Below are 26,332 nucleotides of genomic sequence, written 5' to 3'. Positions count from 1 at the left end.
GAAAGAGGGAAGAAATGGGTTTAGGGTTTCAACTTCGACCCTAACCTTCTAATTTGATTCCGACCACCATTCATAAATCTGATTTTAATTCTGATCACTATCGTCTTGTTTCTCTTCGATTTTGGTTCTTCTCCTTCACGATTCATTCTTCTGATTCCACGTGGTGTGATACTGAAAGATATAAGCAGGAAATTCTGATTTATTCTTCAAGCTCTTGTCTAATTCATGAGGAATATGGTTTACTCTTATATGAATTCATGGAAAATGGAAGCCTTCATGATATTTTGCATGAAAAGAAACCCCCGCCACCATTAACATGGAATGTTCGGTGTAAATATATTTGCATTACGATTTATCCATAATAAAAAACTAATTAAAAATTAATTATTTTAATTTATTTATTTCAATTATAAAATTTTGTCTTTTAGTGTGTCATATGACGTGTCAAGATTGGTCCACGTGGCACACCGTTAGTTTTGATTTTTTTTAACTGAGACTTAACAGAAGAACTAAAATCAAAAGTTTTACAAACTGCAATGACCAATGCCAAACAAAAAAAGACGCAGGGACCAATGCAAAAATTAGGTGAAAGTGCAGGGACCAAACACACATTTAAGCCTTTTGTTAATAAAAAAAACATATTTTTTATAGCCCCAATGGCAATGTTGAATGAATTATCTAGATATATTCACTTTAACATTTCCTTGACTAAATGATTTGATTGCTCCTTTAAATATCAATGATAATTTTTATAACATGATGATCATCAAACGTTCGGGGATGGATTTGAGTAAGGGTTCGGGGTGTCTATCTATATCTCCGCTACCTATCTCATACCCGTGTTTTGAAATCGGAAAAAATTGAAACTCATACCCAAACTCAAGCCCAATTGAAAAAGGAAAAACACATCAAATCAAAGTGCGTTTGGATGGGTAGCAACGAGTACTAGTTTTGATGGCATGCGCCCATGCCTACATTATGCTGACTTATTTTGAAGGAACCTCTTCCTTTTTTTCGTTTTCTCTTCCATTTTGATGCAATGAGGTCTAGTACGTATCTTTTGGTATTTGAATGTGTAACGAGCAATAACAATGTCCTTCAATATATCGAAAATTTAAAATAGTCTTTAATTATACACTATTTTAGTCATAATAATCTCTTACGTTAAAATGTTTCGTAATATTGTTTTTTTTCTCACAAATCCATTAATACTATCGGATTAGTCATTTAATATACTTATTTATTTTCACGCTCAATCACTATATAAAAAAAAGTAAGTTAATGTCAATATTAAAATATTGTTTTAACATCAAAGACCATTTTAATTAACAAAATGTAAAATCAATATTATTTTGGCTTAATTACACTTTTGGTCCTCGTGTTTTGGCCTACTCACGGAACTGGTCCTGCCCTTTTAAAACAGAACAAAAAGGTCATTCAATTATCATTTTTGTTGCATTTTTCGTCCTACCTCCATTTTATTCTCCAAAAATGCAGAGAAATGACAGTTTTAGACCTACCCCCTATGCTCAACCATAAAATAAACAAGGAATAAAGCATGTGGGTACAAAGAATCCACTTTATTCAACACACTAACAAAAAAAAACCCTAATTTCTAAGATATGTTTCAAATTAGGGTTTTTTTTGTTAGTGTGCTGAATAGAATAGATTCATTGTGCCCACATGTTTTATTTCTTGTTGATTTCATGGTTGAGCATAGGGGTATGTCTAAAACCGCCTAAAACTGTCATTTCTTTGCGTTTCTGAAGTTTGAAAATAGCAGGTAGGACGAAAAATGCAACAAAAATGATAATTGAAGGACCGTTTTGTTTTGTTTTAAAAGGGCAGGACCAGTTTCGTGAGTAGGCCAAAACACGAGGACCAAAAGTGTAATTAAGCATATTATTTTAAAGTATCGATACATAATACATTGAAAGCTTAAATGCTCTTTTGATTGTTTGAGGATTTTAAGTTTTTTTTTAGTCTCGTTTTGGTCCCTTCTGTTAGGTTTTCGTTAGTTTTAATAAAAAAAACGTTTAAGTGTGGACACGTGCCACCTTGTCATTGGCTCTGAGATTATTTTTTTACAAAAAAAAATAATAATTTAAAAAAAAAAAAACTCAGAGCCAATGACAAGGTGACACGTGTCCAGGAGTTAACTTTTTTTTAAAACCCTAACGGAAATCTAACAGAAGGGACTAAAACGAGAATAAAAAAAAAAATTAAAATCCTCAAACAATTTTTTTTTTAGTTAAAGGACCAAAGCGATACCAATTAAATAATTAAGGAAGCATTTAAGCCTACATTGAACTACTACATAAGAATAATGACATTTGATTTTCATTTTGTTGAATTACCCAACGAACAAAAACGGTAAACACCGACTCATATTATTTCCTTTTCGGTGACGAAACAAAAAGGAGTTTGGAGGAATTTATTTTTGTAAGATTCCCCATATGTGCCACTGCCAGCCAGCCAGCGATGCGATGGTGGTGTGAGACAACATTGGTTCCTCCTCAGTAAAATAAAATAATATTTTAACTTACACATTGATTTAGAGAGGGGGAAGAAGAAGACGACGACATAAGTTAGTGAATGTGAGGGAGGAAACCGACTCTACTACCATCAGTTCAGTTTTAAATCGGCAAAGCGAAAAAGCTCCTCCCTCACTTACTTTCTTTCCTTTTATTTATTCTCTCGTCCTCTTTTTTTATTTTTTACTATTCTCTTTCCCTTTTCCCTTTCCGATCGAAATCGACCTCAGATCTGGTGGTGGTGGTATCCGTAATTGTATTCAATTGCGATTACGGTTACCTTTGTTTATTTGTTGATAGATAAGATAAACTACACACAACTTGATTCATTCAATTATGGAGAGCGAAAAGAAATCGTCGTCAATATCGAACTTTGGAGCATGGGGTATGAACGTTGTGAGTTCCGTTGGAATTATCATGGCTAATAAACAGCTTATGTCCAACAATGGCTATGCTTTCACTTTCGGTTAGTAGATAGATCTCCTCATTACATTAGATCTGCACCCAGATCCCATTCGTTACTTTTATTTATTGATGATTATTATATTGTTTTACCAGCGACTACTTTGACTGGGTTTCACTTTGCTGTTACTGCTCTTGTCGGTCTCGTCTCAAATGCTACCGGTTATTCTGCTTCTAAGCATGTTCCTTTGTGGGAGCTTATTTGGTTCTCTGCTGTTGCCAATATATCTATCACCGGGATGAACTTGAGCCTCATGCTCAATTCCGTTGGATTCTACCAAGTATGCTTATTTGCTTTTCATCTTTACTGTTTCAACTTCATTCAATTTTCTTTAATAACAACTTTCAAGATGTTTGAGAGAAAATCCTGTAGATTCTGTAGTAATGACAGTAGATCAGATGAAACATAGTCAGATCACTACAGCCGGAGGAAAACCTAGGAAATCTATAAGAGAAACTATTAAAAAAGATTTAGAGATTAATGAGTTGGACCGAAATATGGTGGTCTATGATAGAATATTATGGCATAATTTGATCCATGTAGCCGACTCCGGTTAGTGGGTTAAGGATTGATTGATTGTCCGCATCTTGTAATAATTTCAAATTATGCTCAACTCTTCCTTTTGTGGTAGTTATTATAATTACATCTCATGTGCTCTAACTTTTAAATGAGCCTACTCTTGTGTTTTCACTTTCAATCTTCATTTCCTCCAGTTTTAAAATTTTCATTTTCTCATCGTGTGTGTGAACAGATATCAAAACTAAGCATGATTCCGGTGGTTTGTGTGATGGAATGGATCCTTCACAGCAAACACTACTCAAGGGAAGTGAAAGTGTCGGTCATGGTTGTGGTTATTGGTGTTGGTGTTTGCACCGTAACTGATGTAAATGTTAACTTCAAAGGTTTTGTGTGCGCCTGTGTAGCAGTTGTATCATCATCTTTACAGCAAATTGTAAGTGGTATATAAATGTTTCTGTTCCACCATATGGGCAATATGGAATTTATCTCCATTTATATTAAGATGTCCTTTTCTCCTGTCATTTATATTCAAGTGTTGTACTACGACAATAGAAAAAGAAACATTTGGTTATGGGCCCAACAAATCAATAGATTTATTACAGGCACATCTTTCATCTGGGATTTTTTTTATTCTTTCGTACATTTTGAATTGAAGATGAGTGCTAGGTTTTACTTGCGTAGTCGTAGTATCATGAGTGAGCATCATTTTTATTCTTTTGAAGGTTTTTTAACTGGTACTTTGCCAGTTAATGTTCATTTTAGTTCAAACAGACTTCATTGTTAACAGGGGAGTAGAAAACATGATTCTAAACCAGTAAATTGGTCAAATGATTGGTTCAAAACCAGCGAATAATGGTGATGAAAACTGTTGTTTTTCTTTTTTTTTATTATCTTTTTTTTTTCAGAATCTTTTATTATTTTGGTAATCATTTTAATTTGAATTTCATAATAACCAACCAGTTTGACAAAAAACACCAAGTTTCTAACTTTTTTTTTTTGACAAGAAACTTCTTGTGTCATATACCGGAAATCATGCTATTTGTTGGATTGATTCCTTGCTATACCTGATTTTTTTTTCCCATTGTTGTGCAGTCAATCGGTTCTCTGCAAAAGAAATATTCGATTGGATCTTTTGAACTGCTGAGTAAGACTGCTCCTATTCAAGCTCTCTCTCTTATTATTCTTGGTCCATTTGTTGATTACTATCTCAGTGGCAAGTTGATAACCAACTTTAAGATGTCTTCTGGTGCCATTGTAAGTGATCACCTTTTTTTGTGTTGAATCTAGATAGTTTCGCTTTGTATTTGTTGTTAACTATATATGCATATATTGTTGGATTGTTTATTAAAGTGTCTTTTAAATTTATGCAGGTTTTCATTCTTCTTTCATGCACCTTAGCTGTGTTTTGTAATGTAAGCCAGTACCTCTGCATTGGGCGCTTCTCAGCAGTTTCCTTCCAGGTTTTAGGCCACATGAAAACATTATGTGTTCTGACTTTGGGGTGGCTGTTATTCGATTCAGAGCTCACTTTCAAGAACATCATGGGAATGGTTCTTGCAGTTGTCGGCATGGTAATTTATAGTTGGGCTGTGGAGCTTGAAAAGCAGCCAAATGCAAAGACTCTCCCTCATTCGAAAAACAGCCTAACAGAAGAAGAAATTAGGCTATTGAAGGAAGGGGTAGAAAATAGTCCGTTGAAAGATATTGAACTTGGTCAGGCTAAAGTTTAGAATGACTCTCAGTCACACACAGATGGTAAAAATTAAAATTGTTGGATAAGGATATTGGTATCAAGGTTATTGTGGATACTACTATTTGATTTGTTCCTTTTCTAGTTTACTTGCTGTGAAACTCTGTGTCTATCTGTGTACACGAACTAAAATCCATTTTAGAAAATGTTTCTTTATTTTGAATTCTATTGTTTATTTATTTTTTCTTCTTCATGTTTTGATGAGTTTGTTGTTATTTGTTTGGCTTGTCCTGATTAATTGGTAGATGAACAATATGAGGGCACTATTGTGGAAATGTAAAATGTGTAAGCTGATGAATGCCAATATATTCACTCAATTTTGTCCTTTAAATAATTTTTTTTCTGCCAATTTTATGTTGCACAAGTAAAACATGTCTTGCATTATGTATAAACTTGTTTTCACTATTGGAACAATAACGCATTACCATGCCTTATGGTAGCATTTAGGATGCACAAATGTTAGATTTGTGCACCATACACAAGTTTTATTTTGACCATCACATTAAATGAAGAACACATTTTTATTCTGATCTCTCAGTATCATATCTTTTTCACTTTCTCTCTCTACCTTCTTCTATCTCCTTCCAACAGCAAACTTCCCACCTCCACCCACTAGACACCTATTCGGCTATTCCTCCTTAACCAACCACCACCACCACAACCCAATCCGCCCCTCCACCACAAAATGCTTATTCTTAACAACATGAAATCTTATGAATGGATTTATTACAGTAGTTTTGCAACATTTGTTTATAAATAAAACTCAATCAAACAAATAGAGAATCAAAGAAAGAATTGAATACATGCGCAGTTCAAGTTGTTTAATGAGTTCAACTCCAAAAATTCAGCATGAAGCTTTTTGCCCTTGAACCACACTGCTTGTGAATCTCAAGTGCTCAAGGACAATCAATTATTTTAAGCAAGTTTCTATGTTTACTGAACACTATATTGAATCATGTCATCATACTGATATAGTTTAATAGCGTAAAAGTGTGATAAAAACCATTATGTTTCGATCTCGTCGGAATCCTAAGATCCGATATTCCACCACCGGAGCCCGATTAACCGGAGTTTCATTCAGTGGTTGGATCGAATTCTCTTTTACCCACAAACCCATTTCACTTCCTTCGATTTTTTTATTAAATTTTGAAAGGGTAAAAACAATTTGATTTTTTTTTTTCAGGATTTGATTTGGATATTGAAGTTGGATCAGCTTTGTAGCAATTTTCAAATATGGGAAGCCAAGACGATAAGGGTTATTGTTTTTCTCTTCATTCAAGTGTTTCAACTTTTTCAAATATGGCAGAGGTGGCCATCGGTGTTGTTGAATTTGGAGGTGGTGGTGATGGTGAAAAGAGCAAGATGATAGAGAAGTTGAAGACAGTGAGAAAAATATAATGTAGGCAGACTATAATAAAGATCAATGGTCCTCTCTAATCTAATGGTTAACATTTATTTCCTCTAACTTGTGTATGGTGCACAAATTTAATGTTTGTGCACCCTAAATGCCACCATAAGGCATACCATTAGATCAAATGTGATATGATATGGCATTAATCTAATAATAGAAAATAAACTTGTGCATGATGCAAGACTTATTTGCATGTGCACATTAAAAAAAAAAAAAAAAAAAACAAGTTTTGATCTTCTTTTCTCAAATTCACAATTTTGAACTCTATTTTATTTTGTATCCCTGCATATTTTAATTACATATGATCCAATGATTTTGAATTTTTTTTCACTTTTACCCTCAAAGAGACCAAAGGTATTTAGAATCCTCAAAATTGAGGGATCAAAATTATAATTTAAAAAATGCGATCAAATTCACAAAAGTAATATGTGCGCGGATTGAAAATGTGAATTTGGTTTTAAAAAAAGTAATAATATCGAGTAGTTTATGGGGTTACATTTTAAATGTGGTGAAGTGGGGAGTATCCTTGTATAACATTGTCTTTGCAGCTACCGATTAAGTTGTATTTACCCGACAGTAAATGTTTTTCTATCACAAAATTTGATAAATGTTTAATTACTCGGTAGGTTTTAATTTATGTGTTGAATTTTAAATAAGTTCCTAGATAAAAAAAGAAGTTTGTAATTTTTTGTCAAAAAATGAAATAAAAAAAAGTTTGTCATTGGATTCGCGTGGTCAAAAATTCGTAAAGGGTTAACTGTTTTACCGAGAGAGATATTTACATACCATTCATCAAAGAAGTCGTTACGTTGATAGCGAGAGTAAACGTCCAACCTTGTAGGTGAGTCAACTGTTTACCATTTAAGTCAACATTCATCGACAGCCACAATATAAAAAAAATTATCTACATCTTTACACAAATGAACTCAAAATTTGAAACTTTTAGCGTTGAAAGAATTCATACTTCTTTTTTAGCAAAAATAAAGTTAATTCATTTCATGCATAATTAAAGGGTACAAAGTAGTCGATACATCATGCAATACTATGAGCAATTTTATTTGTTGCCCTTCTAACACACGACACCTTAAAATTGTTTCTAAAAAGTAAGAAACTTCTACAATGAAAAACAAGGTCACCAAACTCGTTAACAGTAGTAAAGGTTGTGTCAAGGGTGTTAGATAATACTTTTGAGATGGCCATCTTAATAGCTTCCAGCCTAAGGATTCAGCTTCCAGACCAATGATAAAAGATGCAAAGGAATTTGATTTACCTAGCAAAAATAGTCCTATAGAGTCTAAAAAACACATACCATATCCATAATGAAATTATTGTTGAAAGAGGCCGTGTCAACATTACACTTGATAATGCTTGGTTGCGGTTTGATCCATGATCACACTTAATTCATATCATGTTAACGAATTCCAAATTTTTGTTAAAAACTTCTTATACGTTCTAGATATGCAAATAAAATATTCAATAATTTAATGATAATAAAATTTATAATTTGTATGAAACAAAAACATATTTAACTCAATTTGATCTTTTGGAACAGAGATCCAACAACAACAACAACCAAGCCTTATCCTACTAAGTGGGGTTGGCTATATGGATCAAATGACGCTATAGTGTTCTATCATACACCAAATTTGGATCCAACTCATTGACCTCTAAATCCTTTCTAATGGTTTCTCTAATAGTTTTCCTAGGTCTTCCTCTACCTCTTTTAACTTGACTCTCCTCCATTTGATCTACTCTTCTTACCACGGCATCTACGGATCTTCTCTCTACATGCCCAAACCATCTAAGCCTATTTTCTACCAACTTTTCTACTATAGGTGCTACCCCCACTCTCTCTAATGGTGTCATTCCTAATCCTATCATGTCTAGTCTTACCACTCATCCAACGCAACATCCTTATCTCTGCTACACTTACTTGATTCTCATGTTGACTCTTAACCGTCCAACATTTCGTACCATACAACAACGCCGGTCTGACTGTTGTCTGATAGAACTTTCCTTTCAACTTAAGTGGTACTTTCTTATCGCACAAAACACCTGAGTCTCTTCTCCATTTTAACCACCCAGCTTGAATACGATGACTTACATCTGCTTCTATTTCTTCGTCATTTTGTACGAAGGACCCAAGATATTTAAACCGTGTAACTTAGGGTATGATATGATCTCCAACTTTCACCTCCAAGGTAGACCTACTTCTCCTTCTGCTGAAGTTACATTCCATATACTCCGTCTTGCTTCTACTCAAGCGGAATCCATACGCTTCTAAGGCTTGCCTCCAAGTCTCTAGCCTCCCGTTCACTTCCTCCCTCGACTCACCCACCAAGACTACATCATCTGCAAAAAGCATACATCTCGGTGCTAACTCTTGGATGTGTTCCGTCAATACATCAAAACTAAAGTAAAAAGATAAGGACTTAGGGTTGACCCTAGGTGCAATTCTATTGTTATGGGAAAATCTTCGATAGTCCCATCCTGCGTCCTCACACTAGTCGAAGCTCCCTCATACATATCCTTGATAGCCCTAATATAGACAATTATTCTAACCCCTTTCTTCTCCAGTGCTTTCCACAAAATCTCTCTCGGTACTCTATCATACGCCTTTTCCAAATCAATGAAAACTAAGTGCAAGTCTTTTTTATCCGTCCGATATCGCTCCATCACGCGTCGAAGTAAGTAGATTGCTTCCATAGTCGACCTCCCAGGCATAAAACCAAATTTTTTATCCGTAACTCGAGGCTCCTTTCTTAGTTTTCTTTCCATCACCCTTTCCCATAACTTCATGGTATGACTCATTAGCTTAATTCCCCTATAATTCGCGCAGTTTTGTATATCCCCCTTGTTCTTATAAATTGGAATTAAAGTGTTGCCCGGGTAAAAGGAGAGGGTTGTGTTAGGCCTCGACAGCCAATGTAAAACTTTGTCGAATCTCTATAACATGGACCAAATACAGAAAAGAGATCCAAACAATTTAAAATTTGAAATAAATAAAATTTGATTGAGAATTGTCCAAATAAGATTCTTCTTATAAACTCATTTATCGCATAAATTCAATCACTATATTAGAATTGAGTGATATGCCATAAATTTAAAATGCAAGTTTTTTTATAAGAAAAAAATTTAAAATTGAAGATATTATAGTGTTGAAATTAATATTAATTAAAGTCTATAAATAAATAAAAAAGATAATGAATATTGCGTTAAAATGTAGAATGTGTGCTTCTTAAAAAAAAATGGAATGTGTTATTTATGTTCTGGATTTTCTTTTCATTAAAAAAATTGTTTAGTTCTTACAAAAAATTTATGGATAAAAAATGTTGACATAAATTTTTTAAAAAGATTAGAAGTACCAATAAATATTTTTACAAAAATGTTGATGCAAAATTTTACAAGAACTACAAAGTGTGATTTTATTGTGTGACTAAAAATAAAATTAGGAATCATTTATTTAATTAACTCAAAATAAAAATCAATTATTAGCGATTATTTTTACGAGTAGTGATATTTGTACAACTCTTTTGTACGATCTTTATGATAACTTTGTTTTTCTATCTTTTGATTGGTCAAAAATAATAGAGAGAGAAAAAGAAAAAGAGAATAAAAATATAATGTAAATATGAATGATAAAATTATTAAAAAATTGTTAAAAATGGTTTATATTTTTACTCAAAAGAAAGAAGAAGAAAAAAGGTAAATTAATATAGTAAAAAGTATACAGCGGGTGTCCCGGTGTGTGTGACTTTATCTGTATCTATCTTGGTCACACTCCAATCTTTATCGCTTTTGTCTTTCTTTGTCTCTCCTTTCCTTTTCTTTGATTGTTTTGTTAGCAATAACTAAGTTAAATTAAATTAATTGATATTCCTTTCCTTCCTTCCTTACTCATCCTCTCTCGAGTTCACATCAAAAAGTGAGTCTATGTGGTGTCAGTGAAGAAGAAGAAGAAGAAGAAATGCTGCGAGAAAGAAGAAACAAACGATCTTACTAATCTTAGTTGTAGCTTTGCCTGAGTTGAGTTGAGTTGAGTTGAGTTGAGTGTAACAGCAACAAGTCGCCCATGGGGTCCGAACAAAATCGATTTCCACAGAATGAAAGGGTAACTATATCCATATCCATCTCGATCTCTCTCATTTTTCGCTTTAATTTCGTAATTATACTTTCTGCATTATTTATTATTCTTAGATCTGACCTCCCTAGTTACTACATAACCACCAATTTTGCTTTTGTTCTCCTCAGATCTCACATCAATCAACGATAATTGCATTTATTTATTTATTGCTTACCATAAATAACCGTTCGTTGCTTTCTACTTTGGTCATTCTTTTATTTTCCTATGTATACAAAAAGTCTATATAATTTCAATTTTTTAGTAAGTAATTAACATAATATAGTTAGATCCATACCATACTGTCTCGTGATTTTCATCTCAATCTTCTACGTTATTGAAATCAAGAAACCTAACTTACTCTTTTCCAGATTCCTTCTATTTAACATTTTCGATTTGGCAAGGTTGGCGGCTTTATTTCTACTCGCAACATAATACTAACATAAACAAGAGACCGTTTCTAGGACTTGAACCCTTTCAGTCATGTTACAACAACTAGTATAACTGTTACAAAATATCCTGCTCATCTATTGTGCCTCTTTTGATTTTCTTGTTTATCAAGCCGTAGATTAACTTACAAATTTCAATGATTTCATTCAGTGTAATTCCTAGTACCTGGATTGAATGTTTTATGGAAATTAAATAGGCTGATGCTTTTCATAGTATCAGCGGAACAATAGGATTTTATCAGTTAGGAAAAATATCTCATTGCTCCCAGAAATATATTGGCGACAAAACAAACCAGCTTTGGGGTACATATCAACACTTAAAACTCATAAGCCAAATCTAATTGAACAAATCTGTTTTTTCTGAATGTCCTTGTTGACAATAAAAAGCATTGCCGTAATTGAGAATAAACTTCCATTACCGTATAATATCCTGTCTTTTCCAACCAAAACCTTTCAAATGTATCATGAGAAATCTCTCCAATGTGAGAGGATGCACCCAATTTCTCATAAAATTTTAAACTGGTTGTAACACGACAAAACTGTTATGTTATGTTATGTTAGGATATAGTATAGCCATTATACTATATCCTAACATGTTATAATAATAAAAATGAATGAGCTATGTGACACCTAGTAGATAAAAAGCATTGTTGTGAGAAGTCTGAGAATCTTGATTGTGTAACATGTCAATTGTGTCAATTCTATTAAGTGCAATTTCTAAATGAAAGACTTTACCTTGGAGTTTTAGATTTACAAATGTCAAGAAGCTGATGGTGACTAGGAGAGTGAATTAAGAACTGGGGGGGGAATACAAAACAAGAAAATCTTCAGTCAAATTGGTCCATATAGGTTAAGGGTGATATTACTAGAATCAGGCAGTCAAAGAGACACCAGGTCATTTAACTTTGTAATAAATAAAATTTTAATTTAATTTATTAACATCATTGGTTCATCCCATGAAGATTCGACAAGGTGCTACATTAGCCGTTGACTTCCTAATACTTATACAATCTTTCTCTTTTCTTCGGGTTTGTGATGGGCTCTATATTAGACCTACACATATTAATCTCTTCAACTGTTTTCGTAAAAAATTGCCTGCGACCAAAACTTAGATCCTAAAACATACAGTGAGTAGCTTTTATCTTGGCATGACTAGTAAATGCGGTAAGTATAACAAGTAACAATTCAAAATGAAGTATTTAGCCATATTTGTTTGGAACAGTTAATAGGTAGAAAGATGTTTGAGAGGCTGTTAAAAACATAAATTTCAGAAGAAGAAAAAAAATCCCTAAAAAAGCTTAAAATTTCAGGAAAAAAATATATTTTCAGATGAAATTGTTTCTTTAATAAACTTAGACTAGTGATTGTTTCTTTCAGATTTACACTTATTAATACCCTTTCTTGACTTGCATTGACAGAGAAAAAGATGGGGAGGTTGTTTGGGTGCATTTTCTTGTTTCAGTTCACAGAAAGGTGGGAAACGCATTGTACCCGCATCTCGTATTCCTGATAATAATGGGTCAGCCAGTCAACCAAATGGGCCCCAAGTGGCTGGGTTGACCAATCAAGCCACAGGCATAGCTCCTTCTCTCTTAGCTCCACCTTCTTCACCAGCATCCTTTACACATTCTGCCCTTCCTTCAACTGCACAGTCACCTAGTTGTTTTTTGTCATTATCTGCAAACTCACCTGGCGGTCCTTCGAATTCAATGTATGCCACTGGACCATATGCTCATGAAACACAGCTGGTGTCTCCTCCAGTCTTCTCAAATTTCACTACCGAACCATCTACTGCTCCTCTCACTCCTCCCCCAGAGTTGGCTCACTTAACAACTCCCTCTTCCCCAGATGTACCTTTTGCTCACTTTCTAACATCCTCAGCAAACCTCAAAAATGGTGGCAAGGGTAACTACATCACTGCAAATGATCTTCAAACTACATATTCACTTTACCCTGGAAGTCCTGCCAGTAGCCTTATATCTCCAATATCAAGGAACTCTGGTGACTGTCTATCTACCTCTTTCCCTGAACGGGAGTTTCGCCCACAGTGGGATTCGTCACTGTATCCTGAAAATGGAAAATATCAGAGGACTGGGTCTGGGAGGGTGTCTGGGCATGACACTAATGATGTCACTATGGCATCACAGGATACAAATTTCTTTTGCCCTGCTACCTATGCACAATTCTATTTGGACCAAAATCCTCCATTCCCTCATAATGGTGGCAGATTAAGTGTTTCAAAAGACTCGGATGCTCAATCTACGGGTGGAAATGGACATCAGAGTAGGCCTTCTAGAAGTCCTAAGCAAGATGTGGAAGAAATAGAAGCTTACCGGGCATCCTTTGGTTTCAGTGCAGATGAGATTATAACCACCAGTCAATACGTGGAGATTTCTGATGTAATGGACGACTCGTTTACCATGATGCCCTTGACCTCTGGCAAATCAATGATGGAAGAAAACATAGAGCCTTCATTGATGAAAGAATTCAAAGCTCATGAGACTCAGGTGGGTTTGCAGAATCTAAAATGCCTTAGATTAGACGCGAGTCCGGTTGGCAAGCAAGCAAAGAATCAAGTCCCTATATGTCATGGATATGAAGGTATGCTGTAAAAACGGATTTCAATTTGATTTGTTTTATTACGTCTTGAGAAATCGTGGAAATTCAAAAAAACCAAAGCGTTTAGAAATAAATAAACAAGACCATAGAGAAGAGCAACTTCAAATTAATTACAATTTTTTTGCAATATTATTTATAATATCATCTCAATAACTAGAGCCTTGGTATGTTGTCGTTACTTTTAATGGATAAAGAAGTTTTTGACAAATTTTCTCTTATGCTCCCTCTCTTTCAAAATAAGAGCTGTTAGTAAAGAATTTTTTTTCTAAAATAAGTGCCATTTTATCTTTTCAATGTGAAATTAATTAATCTATTCCAATTTTATCCTTAAATATGTTTCTTTCTTGGACATGTCAGATCATAAATCACCGGGATATTGTAGCAACAGCTCTGGATTAAGTACACCTGATAATCATACTCTCATGGATGATGAAGATATATTCTCAAAACTGGGATCATCCAGAATCTGCAGGAAATATCAAATGGGGTTATCATGCTCCGATGCAGAGGTTGACTATAGAAGGGGCAGAAGCTTGCGAGAAAGAAAGGGAATATGATTTGGCATGACTTGGGTAATTGGTGCTGAACAGATTGTCTGTTATATATATGTATTAATTTGCCGTTTCCTTTTTATATTTAAAAAACCGCCAAAAAAAGAAGGAAAGAAAGAAAGGAAAGAAACTCTTTACTTGGAGTTGTCTAATAGATGGAATGATCTAACCTAGATATAACCGACTCTGTCCCCCGTGTTTGACCGGATCTTATTGATCCATGAATGTAGTCCCTTGTTTTCTTCAAGCAGTGTCGAAATTAATGTTTTGACTTTTAAGTGGATGCAGTTTGGCTTTAGCAACGGCTAGTGAATCTCCTGCTTTTGTTCTGATCTTACGCAACCTCTACTTCCTTAACTTATATTTCAACAACTGAGTACATACAACTTTTGTTGTATTGGGTATGTTTAGGGTTTATTGGTGGTATGAAATGGAATGAAGTAGAATGAAATATAATGTTATGTTACTATGCTCCATTGGATTAAAAAAAAAAATGATAGAATGGAATGGAAACTAATATATTCATTCTATCTCATTCCATTGCGCATACTCCCAATTGTCTTCCATTTCAATCTTGGTGGAAGCAAATGGAATCACTCTATCAATCTATTTTAATAATTATTAAATGAGGATTGCTAGAAACACCGTTTTCAACGCTCTCTCTAACACTTACTCTCTTGTTGGGTTATATTCATGTGGGTCTTATCACTTTGTGTGCGGCCTATTTTAAAGTGTAGGATCTACATTGATTTCATTCAATAAAAGAGTGAGTGTTGTAAAGAGTATTTCTAACACTTTTAATAAAATTATTCATTAAATCCCAGCTTTATATTGACTATTATTCGCTTATCTCTGTTCATTAAAATCACTACTTGGTAACCATGGCAGTGTATTCGTAGAGTGGGCGTCACCCCTGTTCTCCAAGGTCTGCTTTGTAGGTGTCCATTCTATTAAAAGAATGCAATTACAGGGCATTGAGTTTGGATTCATTATATGCAATCGGTGTCAAACATCGCAAAATAGTTGACATATACCACAATAAGTTAGCTCATATTGAATTTTATTTCATAGTGTTGCTTTTAAATAAAGGCGAAATTGGATTAAAACTGTTATAACCATTTCATTTTATTCACTAACCAAATGATAGAATGGTAATTTTGTTCTATTTCTATTATAAAAATATCTCAATTTGTTCTGTTTTACTCTGCATCACTTCATTTCATTTCTCTGGATTGTAACCACATTACATTCCCTTATATCCCGTTCCACTGAATTAGAAATGTCCAAACATACACTGAAGTCTTGTAGCAATTGCTAGTACACTTCTTGGGACTTGGGAGTGCTTTAGCAACAGGGAATTTGAAGTTTGCTTCAACGCTGAACTTACATGTCAACCAACTTAAGAAATCGGTTGATGTAGGACTTAGCGGCAGTTCTCAAATTCAGAACTCCCTAACAATGTCAACCAATCATATTGTTTCCACTACTAAGGCAACTATTTACTTCCTTGCTAAGGACTTAATGATCTAGGGAGAAGCATAAAATAAAGAAGGTATTGAGTACTCAACGTACCTTGCTTAGAGAGAGGCAAAGACAAGTGTTGTTGAGGTACCGGTTGAACCAAGTGCACAAGCAGTAACAATAACTTAATAAGTATTATAAAAAAAACTAAAACATATGAAATGGTATCAATTACAAAAGTATGTCGATTAATAAGTATGGACTCACAAATATCAATCATGTTTTTCTTTTACAAAAGTATCAATTACATTATAAACATATGAAATGGTAAAAAAAATAAAAAATACAATCAAATTAATAAATATTTTTTGCTGTAATTAATAAGTATTAATAAAAAAACTAAAACTCAACAATTTGTTTTGAGGGGTAAAACTCAACAATTGATATTCTATAAATTAAACAATTTTCAGGCAAAATTAAAATAAAAAGAAAAGATACAGAGACTGGGGGGCATGAGACCTGACCCAGGTACAATTCATAAGTAAATACAACAAAGCACAACCACTAAAGCGTTAACACAATCCACAGTGGTGTGAGAGAGACTCGTGTCCAAGTTTATCGTACGCGATATTTTAATTTAAACAATTAAGGTAAAGACGAGAAAAAAATGCTACACTATATACCATAAAATGTTATAAGCTGGTGAGAGAATAACTGCACCAAAGCAGAGGCAGAGCAATGTAGGAACTGGCGGCCACGCAAAAAAAAAAAGTTCCTTTTTTATAGGTATACATATGTTTGGATTCATTAAAATGGTGAAATGGTGTGTGTATGTATACAAAATGTTCTCCGATATAACACAATGTTACTTTTTTTTTTTTTTTTTTAAGGAAACACAATATTACTAGTAGTTGAGTGGTTAAGGGAGTGCTTAAGTGAAGAGAAGGACGTGGATCAACTCTCCTTGGCACCGTGGACTAATTATACCAAATACGCAAATCTTACCATTGTTAAATTAGTCGTTTATAAAATATTATAATTCTCTGGCGCCCTCAAAAAATTATAGTTATTCACTATAAGTTGTGTACTATAAGCTTCTTTTCTTTGCAATATTGTCTGCTATAAGCTAGTGATTTGACTTTAGCAAACAACATTACTAGTTTGCTCGATCAGAATTTAGAAAGTATACTTAATTGTTTGTTTGGATGGCCAGTTGTTAATTAGAGGAATGATAAGGTCACAAAAATAGAACAAAAACAGACCTTCAACAAATGAAGGACTCCTCACATAACACCCTTGCGCAACGATAAAATCACACATTTCTTAAAACTGGCATTGAAATTAAGTACTCCACTTATTACAGCTATTACTTCAGGTGCTAATATCCTACTGTCACACGCTAAAACCCGCACAACAGCCATGCCACGCCTCTAATGCATCAATGCAAAATCGTCTTTCTGTTTTGATCCTACATTGTCTCTTATATTTAGAATTAGAGAGAGTGTAAGATAAGATCCTAGTGTAATTTCATTGAATTGAGTGACCCAAGCAAGTTGTTGTGGAAAGGATCGTAGATATGATCCACAATGTTTTGTACAGGACCTTTACCCGTCAGTGCCGCTTGTGTGAAGAAACCTAACCAAGCCATCATTGCCAAGCGTCCATTTTTTATTTCTTTCACTTTCAGCTCTTCAAAAGCTTCAGGATCTTTGGACAGATTTAAGGGATCAAACAATGCTCCTCCAGGGTAGTTTATATCACCAGGCAGATATATTCCTAGAGGCTCCAGTGCTTCAATCCCACAATATCTGGCGTATTCTGGTCCAACCTGTTTTATGATAAGAATCACAAATTAGTAGTAACAGTAGCTAATCCATCTGCAGACGCAAATGATTGTCCAAAAGAAACAAATTTATGGTTAAGCAGCTCCAACTACTGAAACTTTTTATTTTGGCCCAAACAAATGAGTTATGTAAGCAAATTAACTTCTTTAATTTCAAGAGAACACCAACGAAGGATTACAAGCCATGAGACATGTTCGATTTGTAGAATCGAAAGGTCCCGATACATCCAATACCACTAAGTTAAAAATCTAATAATTAGAAGTGCTACGCCACATCATCACTAACATCATATGGGCTCAAAGAGTACTGGAAGACAAGTGTCACAAGATATAAATAATATTAGCAGAGCTCACAGGACAAGGTGGGTCATGGATACAAGCATTACCATAAGGAGTGCTTGGCAAATAGCAATCACAACCACTCCCTGGCTTCCAGCTAAGTGAAGGCCTGGGATGCCAAGGTAATCTAGAGTATCCCCCTGTCAGAAATTTGAAGACTCGTAAGTAATAAGTGTCAATTGCATTATTACAACTCACCAGTTTATTTGCTTCGTAAAAAATTATACAACGTCAACCTGAGCTAAATTTATTCTCATGCAGGTAAAAATTTATCGACTAGTTTCAATTAATAAAGTGCAATAATGGAAAAGAAAGTGCCAAAGAATTATTGGTATAGGGATAAGGGAAAGGACAAGAGAGAAAGACGGTTCAGTATGCTGAAAGTATAATGAAAGATGTAATGTGAAACAAAATACTAACCTTTAGCATCCCTATTTATCTAATAACTTGGTTAAGTGCTAGTACTATAAGCCCAAGTCCATTAGCCCCTTAACATTTAACAATAAGAGTAATAACCAAATAATCCTAATATTGTGGCACTCCCCTTGTAGCTTAAGCTTGATACAAGCATCAAAGTCAATCAGAAAACTGCACTCTCAGGGAATCGGGGTTTGAACATCTGTTGGTTAGGAGATCGCCTTACACACAGGAATACAGATTTCCACAAGGGTGAATACCAAAATACACTTTGTCATTCAAGTTAGTGAGAATTTCGATAAGATACACTTTGATACTCAAGTTTGTGAGAATTTCGACAAGATACACTTTGACACTCAAGTTAGTGACAATTTTGACAGGATACCGGTATTGGTGAACAGTGCACAAACCTGGGAGGAGCAAACAACCTCTTTATATGACTTAGAGTGGGACCAGAAGTGAACTGAATAGCTTCTTAGAAACATACGAAAGCATATCATGGTAATATTATTTAAGAGTGGCCAATTCTATGTAGTGTTGTAGAACTTTTGAATATCGTTGGCAAAGACACTTTGACCCTTTTTCCCCACCATATAACAGGTTTGAAAACTTATTATGTTTGCTAAGATGTTGTGTTCAAAATGCTTCCATAACAAAGCACACAATTGATAATCAAAACTGATTACTATTTTCTCAATTTCTTCAAATGGTCGTAGTACCGTTGACAAATATTGGAAAAAAACCCAAGTACCACATTGGAAAGATAGGACTCTTGATATGAGTTTATAAAGAGAGGCACTCCTCAACTTATGAGCCTATCAATTCTCTTTATAAACTCTTATCAGTTAGTTATGCAGTGGTAGGCGGACAAAGACATATTTCCCGATGATATTTGGCATCTATGTTCGTATTTTTTAAGATTCTTAGCATATAGATTTTTATTGATCATCTTGTAATGAGAAAGAAAGGTTGCCGTGTTACATTTCTCCCATAATCATTAAAAAAAGGGGAGATGACCAAAATCGTTATTCATGCCGGTAAACTTTTACAATGAATGCTACCCTATTATCAATGAAATGAGAGATAAAAACAACAATATGATCAAACAAACTACTACAAGACACAAGAAGTGAAAAACTATAATTAATTTTTGAACTACTATGACATTTTTCTGGATCAGCATGGGAATACTCATTTGCCAACTAGCAATGTCATAGAGCATCTGTAGCTTTCTGAAATTGTTAAACAAGACATACTTTTCCCTTTCTAATTAATGGGTAATGGACAATAATTATATTATTAATTGCACAAACTTGTGTAAGATAAAGGTGAACAAGAGAGATAGAACATGCTAACCTGGAGCTTGGAATAACCAACGCGCCACCAAACAGGTTCAACAAAGTGAAAGACTCCCAATAGGTCTAATAACTCAGGAATGAGAGCACCAACAGATGCAAGCATAGCCCAGCGAGCATGCAATATCTCAAAGCTTAATGGTAAATAATTAAATGAAAGGACAAGTTAACTATTTAAATAATTAAATATCTGCTTGAAAAATTCAAGCAGCAATAATAATAACATAACATAACCATAATAGCTTGGGTCGTACTTGAAATATTTCTGCAGTTCCACTGGATCCTTGGCAAGGCCAGCAATGTCAAAGCCGTAATCCCCAGGCAGTTCCCCATGGAGATATGATGGGTAGCCGTCATACGAGATAGGACCAAGCCAACGAGGCCGACCTTGTCCGTACCAAAAGCTGAAAAAGTTTAAGGAATGAATGAGCACAATTCATTGATGCAGCAGCAATGAGAATGATTGAAATCGGTCACTACCTCTGTTTTCTGGCCTTGGCAGCTTGAGCCTTGAATTTAGAGGAGTTTTTTACAGCAAGTTGCTTAGTCTCTTCCATTTTTCTCTGCAGTGACTCCCCTAATGGACTATTAGCTATAACTTTGACAGCAGTGAAAGGAATCGCTGAGAATAGTAAGACTCCAGCAAGCTCTTGCCATGAAGCATTGCAGATGAGATGATGTTTTCTGGGTTTTGGGGCAAAGTAGTTTACAGATGAGAGGGAGCAGCGACTAGAGCCACTAACGAAACAAGATGAAGAAGAGGAAGGACACGTCACTGGTTGAAGCCACACCATAGCTCCTTTCTTAGTTTGTGTTCTTCGTCAAAAAAAAATCAAAGACAAGCCACTCAATTTTATATTATATTTCAATAATTTTCAATTTGTTCGTATAACAAAAAATTATATCAAAATTGTCATAGAAAAATATATCAAATTACTCTTGAGATTTGAGAACAATTAATCTTCAGAATGTGAGACTAATTTAGATATTATTTTTTTGTAGATGATGATTAAACTTCTGAGGAGAGCAATGTTATTTATTATGTTCGTTTTGTATCATCATTTTAGGTTCTTGATTTTAAATACTAGAGTTTAGACAACTGCTTTTCTGCTTCTTTGTTTCTTCTTTTTGTTGCACTAATCCATAATCTACCATATAGATTATGATCAATATTTTTTATGAAATTTTTATTTTAATTAAAATTATGTTTATCTTTTTCAATTCACCAACAATATAACAAATATAATATAAATTTTTATCATTTTCAATGGCACTAACTAAATAACATTTTCATAGACAAATTTGTTTAAATGCAAAATTGAGAGAATAAAAAAGACAGTCTAAAATCTCTATAATCTTTACATATTGTTATAGATCATCATACTTTGACAGTGTTGCATATTAATCCCACTGTTGGTTTTGGAAAAAATGTTTTATAAAGGTGAATCAAAGTAACTAGTTTAAAATTATTATGCATTTATAATTAGAAATTCTATCTTTAAAGCTCCAAAAATTGGGAATTACATTTTCCACATAAAAAAAAAAAAAAACAGAACTATCTTTTCCATAACAGTTTAGCTTACAACCACGATGTGTTCATTCTTTTTTTAGGAAAAAAACATGTAATGGTAAATTCAGCTTAACAGGTTTGTTTCTTCTGTTTTTTGCAATTTTTTTCTTTTATTTTTGTTATTACAACCACTGATAAATTTATCTAAGCGGGTTCTAATATAGTTTATTACAAGTTGTCATGCAATTGACGGGAAAGAGAATTCATTTTTTTTAAAGAGTATTCAATTTCTTAACATTAACTATGGTACAAGAGGAGGGATGTCTTCTCCAAAAAGAACGTCGTAAAGCTCTTACTTATTCCCTTGCTCTTTTCAACAGAAAACACAATGAAAAGAATCCCAGAGCAAATGTTTGCCAAAACCAGCCTCTTGCATTGACAGGATCCACCCTTTTAGCCAGGTACCAAGCATAAATGGCCTCAATGAAGTGCACAGCTGTCGCTATAATGAATACCAGCCTTGTCATCCACATTGATCGAAAGACGAATAGACATATAGCTCTGAGAAGAAACATAATCCCCATGTCTGGTAGGAAACCAGCACAGAATAGTGAGGTCATTCCAACGACACAAAATAGCCAAGTATAGATGGTAGGCCCATCCAGAATTTGCCTTTTCCTCTGTTTCCAGTAAGATATGGTAGAATCCATCCCCTCTCGCGAGGTCACCATGGGAACATAGCCAAGCTCCTCTTTGGCTTTAAGGTAAGAGAAATAGTGAGTCACTCCCACCTGTCAAAGATCAAACATACATGTCATTCACCAATCAGTCAGAATGCTTGCTCCTTGCATTCTCATCTAAAGGGGTTCGAACATATAGAAAAGGAAGGATTTTCTTGAATGCAGTTGTATAAAGGTAATCCATAAATGTTCCAGTGTTTATTTATTTCAAGCATACAAGTTGAGAAGGGCAAACAGATAAGGGTGGAAAAGATTTAAATATATTGATCTACAAATATATCAAAACAAAATAAAAGTTCTTTTTACAAAATAAAATTTTTATTAGGCTTTCAGGTCAAACCTTACTTGAAAAAGACAGTAGGCATACCTCTCAAGACGATAAGAAATTAGAAGGTGCTTCTAGCAACTTGGATCAAAATTGTGGATCCTAATTTTAAAAGCATGCCATTCAATTGAGCTTAAGCTATATGTATAAACTAACAGACACATTAAATACAAAAACTGGATCAAATTAAACAATTAAAAGGTGAACAAGACGCTGAAATTTCCAAAAGATGCAATAACAAAAGTCTGCACCAAGCTCTAGGATTTGAGCTCTAAATACCATGTGATATGATCGTCCAAAGAGATCATTGAAAGTCTTGATGTGCCTAACATATTTCTAGGCCTACATATAAGTCTCCAACTATTCAGTCAGGTAGAATGAGAGAGAAGTACTGACCTTGAGTGCTTCACTCGGAAGGAGGATGAATGGTTGAGGGAGCCACCACCGATTAAGCAGTGGATATAAGATTGTATAAACACCCTGGCAAATCTTCGCAAGAACAAGAGCATGTTCGAGAGCTAAAGATCTTTTTGGTAGATCATAATCCAAACTCCTGAGTAGAGGTTGGAGGAATTCAAAAGAATTGACAGGTGAACCTGAACAAAAGAAGAGTCAGTGGTTGCTTCTAGAAATTCTAACAATAGAGACATTAGCAAAGAGAAACCATCACCGTCACATATAAAGTATGCCTGGCCAGCAGCTATAGGTCGTTTTCCCTTGTCATTGTTGTCATCCAAAAGTCCCATACTTGCCATTATAAGAGCAAGGACAAGGTTATCAACAAAAACCCAATCTGACTTTACAGTTTTGTCACCAATTCTGAACAGAAGCAGACCTAACCTTGCCATGGTTATGATCCTTGGAAGGTGCCTGTCTTCCCCCGGTCCATAGATTGCAGCTGGACGAACAGCACAAGTGTATAGATGATTCCTGGTGTCATTTCTTGAGAGGATGAAAAAGGTTAGGCAGTAGATTAACATAAATTTTAAAATATATAAATAAATAAACAAATGATATTAGACATGACCAACTTGTATGAAATATAGAAACAAAAAATAAGCAAGCCATAATATGTAAATTGTTCAACAAGCAACGACACAAAACCTAAGCATGACTATAAATATCAAACTTTAAGAATGTCAGTCTCATCGTTTCCTTTTCCATGAAAAGAACAACTAGAAACATGGTTCATCAAAAGAGATTAGCAAGTTCAAACAGATCCCATTTATCTCCACCAATATCCCACATTTTAATTTCACTTTGATTGTAATGCTTACTCTTTCTTAAGAGGAGACAAAGATCTGTATGTATACTAACGATTACTCATACGTATTCATTTATCATTCTCTACAAAAAGTTGGTGAAAGATTTATCACTCATTCCCACCAAACACCCAAAGAGAGCCTTAATTTTGATAGAGCATAGATTAATGATAATAAGAGTAAAAGTAAATTACTTGAGAGTGCGGGCATTATTCTTTAGAACCAACTGTTCAGCAATTGATTTACTGCGGCTGTATGGATCAACGTGACGATCAATTGGGAAATACGGCAAAGCCTCATTTCCGTTAAGTATCTTTTGACCACCAAAGACAACATTGTATGTGCTACAATAAACAAGCCTTTTGATACCAAGGTCAATGCAAGCATCGAGTATATGGCATGTCCCGTTTATATTGACTTCATCAACTCGACCAAATTGCAGCATCTCTTTTCCTGACATCCCAAAGGCAGCAAGGTGGAATACGCAGTCAGCACCACGGAGTACCCTTTCAACATCCTCTTTGCGGGTAACATCCCCTTTGACAAAATTAACAGAGACAGGACTCAGTTAAACAAATAAATACCTATCATCAACAACAGGGTGTCCAACATGTGTCGGTGTCAGACAAGGTATTATAATTCATATTATTAACGGTGTCAGTGTTCAGTGTCGTATGTGCTTCATAGATAGAAAAATAGTAAGATCAGATCCGAAATGGAATGAAATGAAATGAAATGAAATGAAGAAATGAAAGGAACCTTGTATGCAGTTGACTCCCTTGAGTTTAAGAAGATGAGACCAAGGAGAAGATTGGCGGAGGTCAAAGGCACGAACCTGTTGAGCACCTCTTCTAATGAGTTCCAAGCAGAGAGCAGATCCTACGAATCCAAGTCCACCGGTCACTACGAAGCTCTTCCCCTCAATTCCTTCATTCTCGCTCAAGTGCATTTTTCTTCTTCGTCTTATCTTCAATTTCACACACTCGCCAATGTTATTTGCATGCGGATCTTCAAGAACAAAATAAATTTCGTCAAAATGGGAACTTCTAATTTTAGTATTATTTAATTTTATTGTTTTTTTAGTGTTGTGTCAACATCGTTTTTCAATGATTTTTTTTTTTAGGAAAGTTAATCAAAACAACTACAAAAAGAGAAAAGGGAGACAGAAAAAAAATAAATAAATAAATAAAATAAAATAAAATCATTCCCCAAATAAAAAGTTGTCCAAGAAGAAGATGGATAAGAAGAACCACATTTGATAGAGCTTTAAGTATGGTCATAAAATATGCACTCTTGTTCCCTTCTCGAATAGTGTGGAAAATAGTGATATTATTTGCTCGATCAAATTTTTTATATCTTTAATCAAAACAGCATGAACATGGTACTTCATAAATGGACTTTTTTTATGAGATTTATAATATGTAAGGAATCAGAATAGCAAACGAGCTCATTAATATCCACAGCAAGTAACTCGGCTTGGAGAATATCTAAAGAATTGTGAATATAGCCCGAAAAACCTCATAAGTAATAGCAAGCATTATTTCTTAAGACCCCGCCAAATCCCGCTCTTATATAGGAGCCTAGACATCTTCCATCAACATTAAGGATGACGCAATAGTGAATTGTTGTTATTCCATTTTATGAGTTTATCTTTTGAAGCAGCAATAGAGATTGGATTAAAGCGAGCTTTAAATGTTACAACCATATTATGAATGTTGAAAGATATATGACTCATGGACCAACTTTGGTTATTGAATCACATGTTGTTTTGGTGGCGCAAGTCCACCAAACAACAGTTGTGAAAAGGAATTAATTAGGAACCAAAAAAACATTGTTGAGCCAATCATGTTCAACCATGATAGAGATTTGGAGTTAATTGTCGGCATCTTGTACTTGGAGGTCGTGTCTTCCTTACCATTGGGTTGAAAAAGTGTTCTTGCCGCCGCAGTGTTCATGTTGTCATGTATTTGGCATCTTTCCATAATTAGGGATTTGGAGTTACTGTCTTTTTCTCTTTTAAATCTACCATTGTTAGATTGATCGGATAGCCAAGATTTGGGGAAGGAGAGAGAAGGAGGCAAGTTTTGAAGAAGATGATATAGGTGATGGGATAAAACCACAAGTGTACGGTTCTATCGAAGTAGTAAAATAAGAGTATCGTTCCGACATGGAGTTGTTAAATTCAATTGACTTTTGTTGATGATTAGAAGAGAATCAAGTTGCAAAGTTGGGGTTTTCAAACGGTTGAAAGATAATATAATAAAAAGAGCATTGGGATCATTGGTTCATCTTAATGACAAGTCCTTCTCAAACCAAACTATTAAACCTAGAACCTTATGTTAGACCTAACTTGTAAAGACAGTTTCTCTTTTGTTCCTCTAGCAACCAAGCCTATTTCGCTGACTTGATTACTATTAGATTTTGGCTCCTCTAGCAACCAAGCCTATTTCGCTGACTTGATTACTATTAGTTCCCTTGAAGATCGAAACTTATATGTCTCAAAGATTGCAAAGACTATTTCGCTGCCTTTGCAACCCTTGTCTAAATTCACTTGTTCGAATATCAAAGTTCCACTTTCGTTTTATGAATTGATATTTAAGATGATGGATTAACAATTATCAAACCCTCCACTTTCGTTTCCACAGTTTGATAATGGTTAATTCA

General features: G+C 34.5%; 4 protein-coding genes across 5 annotated transcripts; 2 read left to right on the top strand and 2 right to left on the bottom strand.

Annotated features, from left to right (window-relative positions):
• The first annotated feature begins 2,370 nt into the window (after positions 1-2,370).
• LOC25482233 (UDP-rhamnose/UDP-galactose transporter 2) lies at positions 2,371-5,583 on the top strand. Its single transcript, XM_013610776.3, has 5 exons — positions 2,371-3,000; positions 3,093-3,277; positions 3,749-3,949; positions 4,609-4,770; positions 4,887-5,583. Exons 1-5 carry the CDS (start codon positions 2,871-2,873, stop codon positions 5,244-5,246), a joined length of 1,038 nt encoding a protein of 345 aa, XP_013466230.1. The 5' UTR covers positions 2,371-2,870; the 3' UTR covers positions 5,247-5,583.
• Positions 5,584-10,447: 4,864 nt separating this feature from the next.
• LOC25482232 (uncharacterized protein At1g76660) lies at positions 10,448-14,748 on the top strand. Its single transcript, XM_024775462.2, has 3 exons — positions 10,448-10,788; positions 12,665-13,847; positions 14,223-14,748. The coding sequence occupies exons 1-3, from the start codon at positions 10,750-10,752 to the stop codon at positions 14,420-14,422; spliced, it is 1,422 nt and encodes a 473-aa protein (XP_024631230.1). The 5' UTR covers positions 10,448-10,749; the 3' UTR covers positions 14,423-14,748.
• Positions 14,749-17,178: 2,430 nt separating this feature from the next.
• On the bottom strand, positions 17,179-20,686 carry LOC25482231 (chlorophyll a-b binding protein 7, chloroplastic). 2 transcript variants are annotated; one of them, XM_013610773.3, is made up of 5 exons: positions 20,312-20,681; positions 20,086-20,235; positions 19,833-19,965; positions 18,107-18,199; positions 17,179-17,705 (listed from the first exon to the last, which is right to left on the bottom strand). In XM_013610773.3, the coding sequence occupies exons 1-5, from the start codon at positions 20,623-20,625 to the stop codon at positions 17,394-17,396; spliced, it is 1,002 nt and encodes a 333-aa protein (XP_013466227.1). In that variant the 5' UTR covers positions 20,626-20,681; the 3' UTR covers positions 17,179-17,393. The 2 variants fall into 2 exon arrangements, with proteins under 2 accessions (XP_013466227.1, XP_024633176.1); XM_024777408.2 differs by lacking the exon at positions 18,107-18,199 and having other exon boundaries at positions 20,312-20,686.
• Positions 20,687-21,464: 778 nt separating this feature from the next.
• On the bottom strand, positions 21,465-24,743 carry LOC25482230 (short-chain dehydrogenase/reductase family 42E member 1). The gene is made up of 5 exons (XM_013610771.3): positions 24,428-24,743; positions 23,863-24,205; positions 23,077-23,348; positions 22,803-23,002; positions 21,465-22,132 (listed from the first exon to the last, which is right to left on the bottom strand). The coding sequence occupies exons 1-5, from the start codon at positions 24,615-24,617 to the stop codon at positions 21,698-21,700; spliced, it is 1,440 nt and encodes a 479-aa protein (XP_013466225.1). The 5' UTR covers positions 24,618-24,743; the 3' UTR covers positions 21,465-21,697.
• Positions 24,744-26,332: the final 1,589 nt, after the last annotated feature.

This window comes from Medicago truncatula, chromosome 1, assembly GCF_003473485.1.
Source record: "Medicago truncatula cultivar Jemalong A17 chromosome 1, MtrunA17r5.0-ANR, whole genome shotgun sequence".
NCBI classification, from domain to species: Eukaryota; Viridiplantae; Streptophyta; class Magnoliopsida; order Fabales; family Fabaceae; genus Medicago; species Medicago truncatula.
The sequence above is the reverse complement of the archived record's forward strand: the minus strand, read 5'-3'. Positions and strand labels throughout refer to the sequence as shown.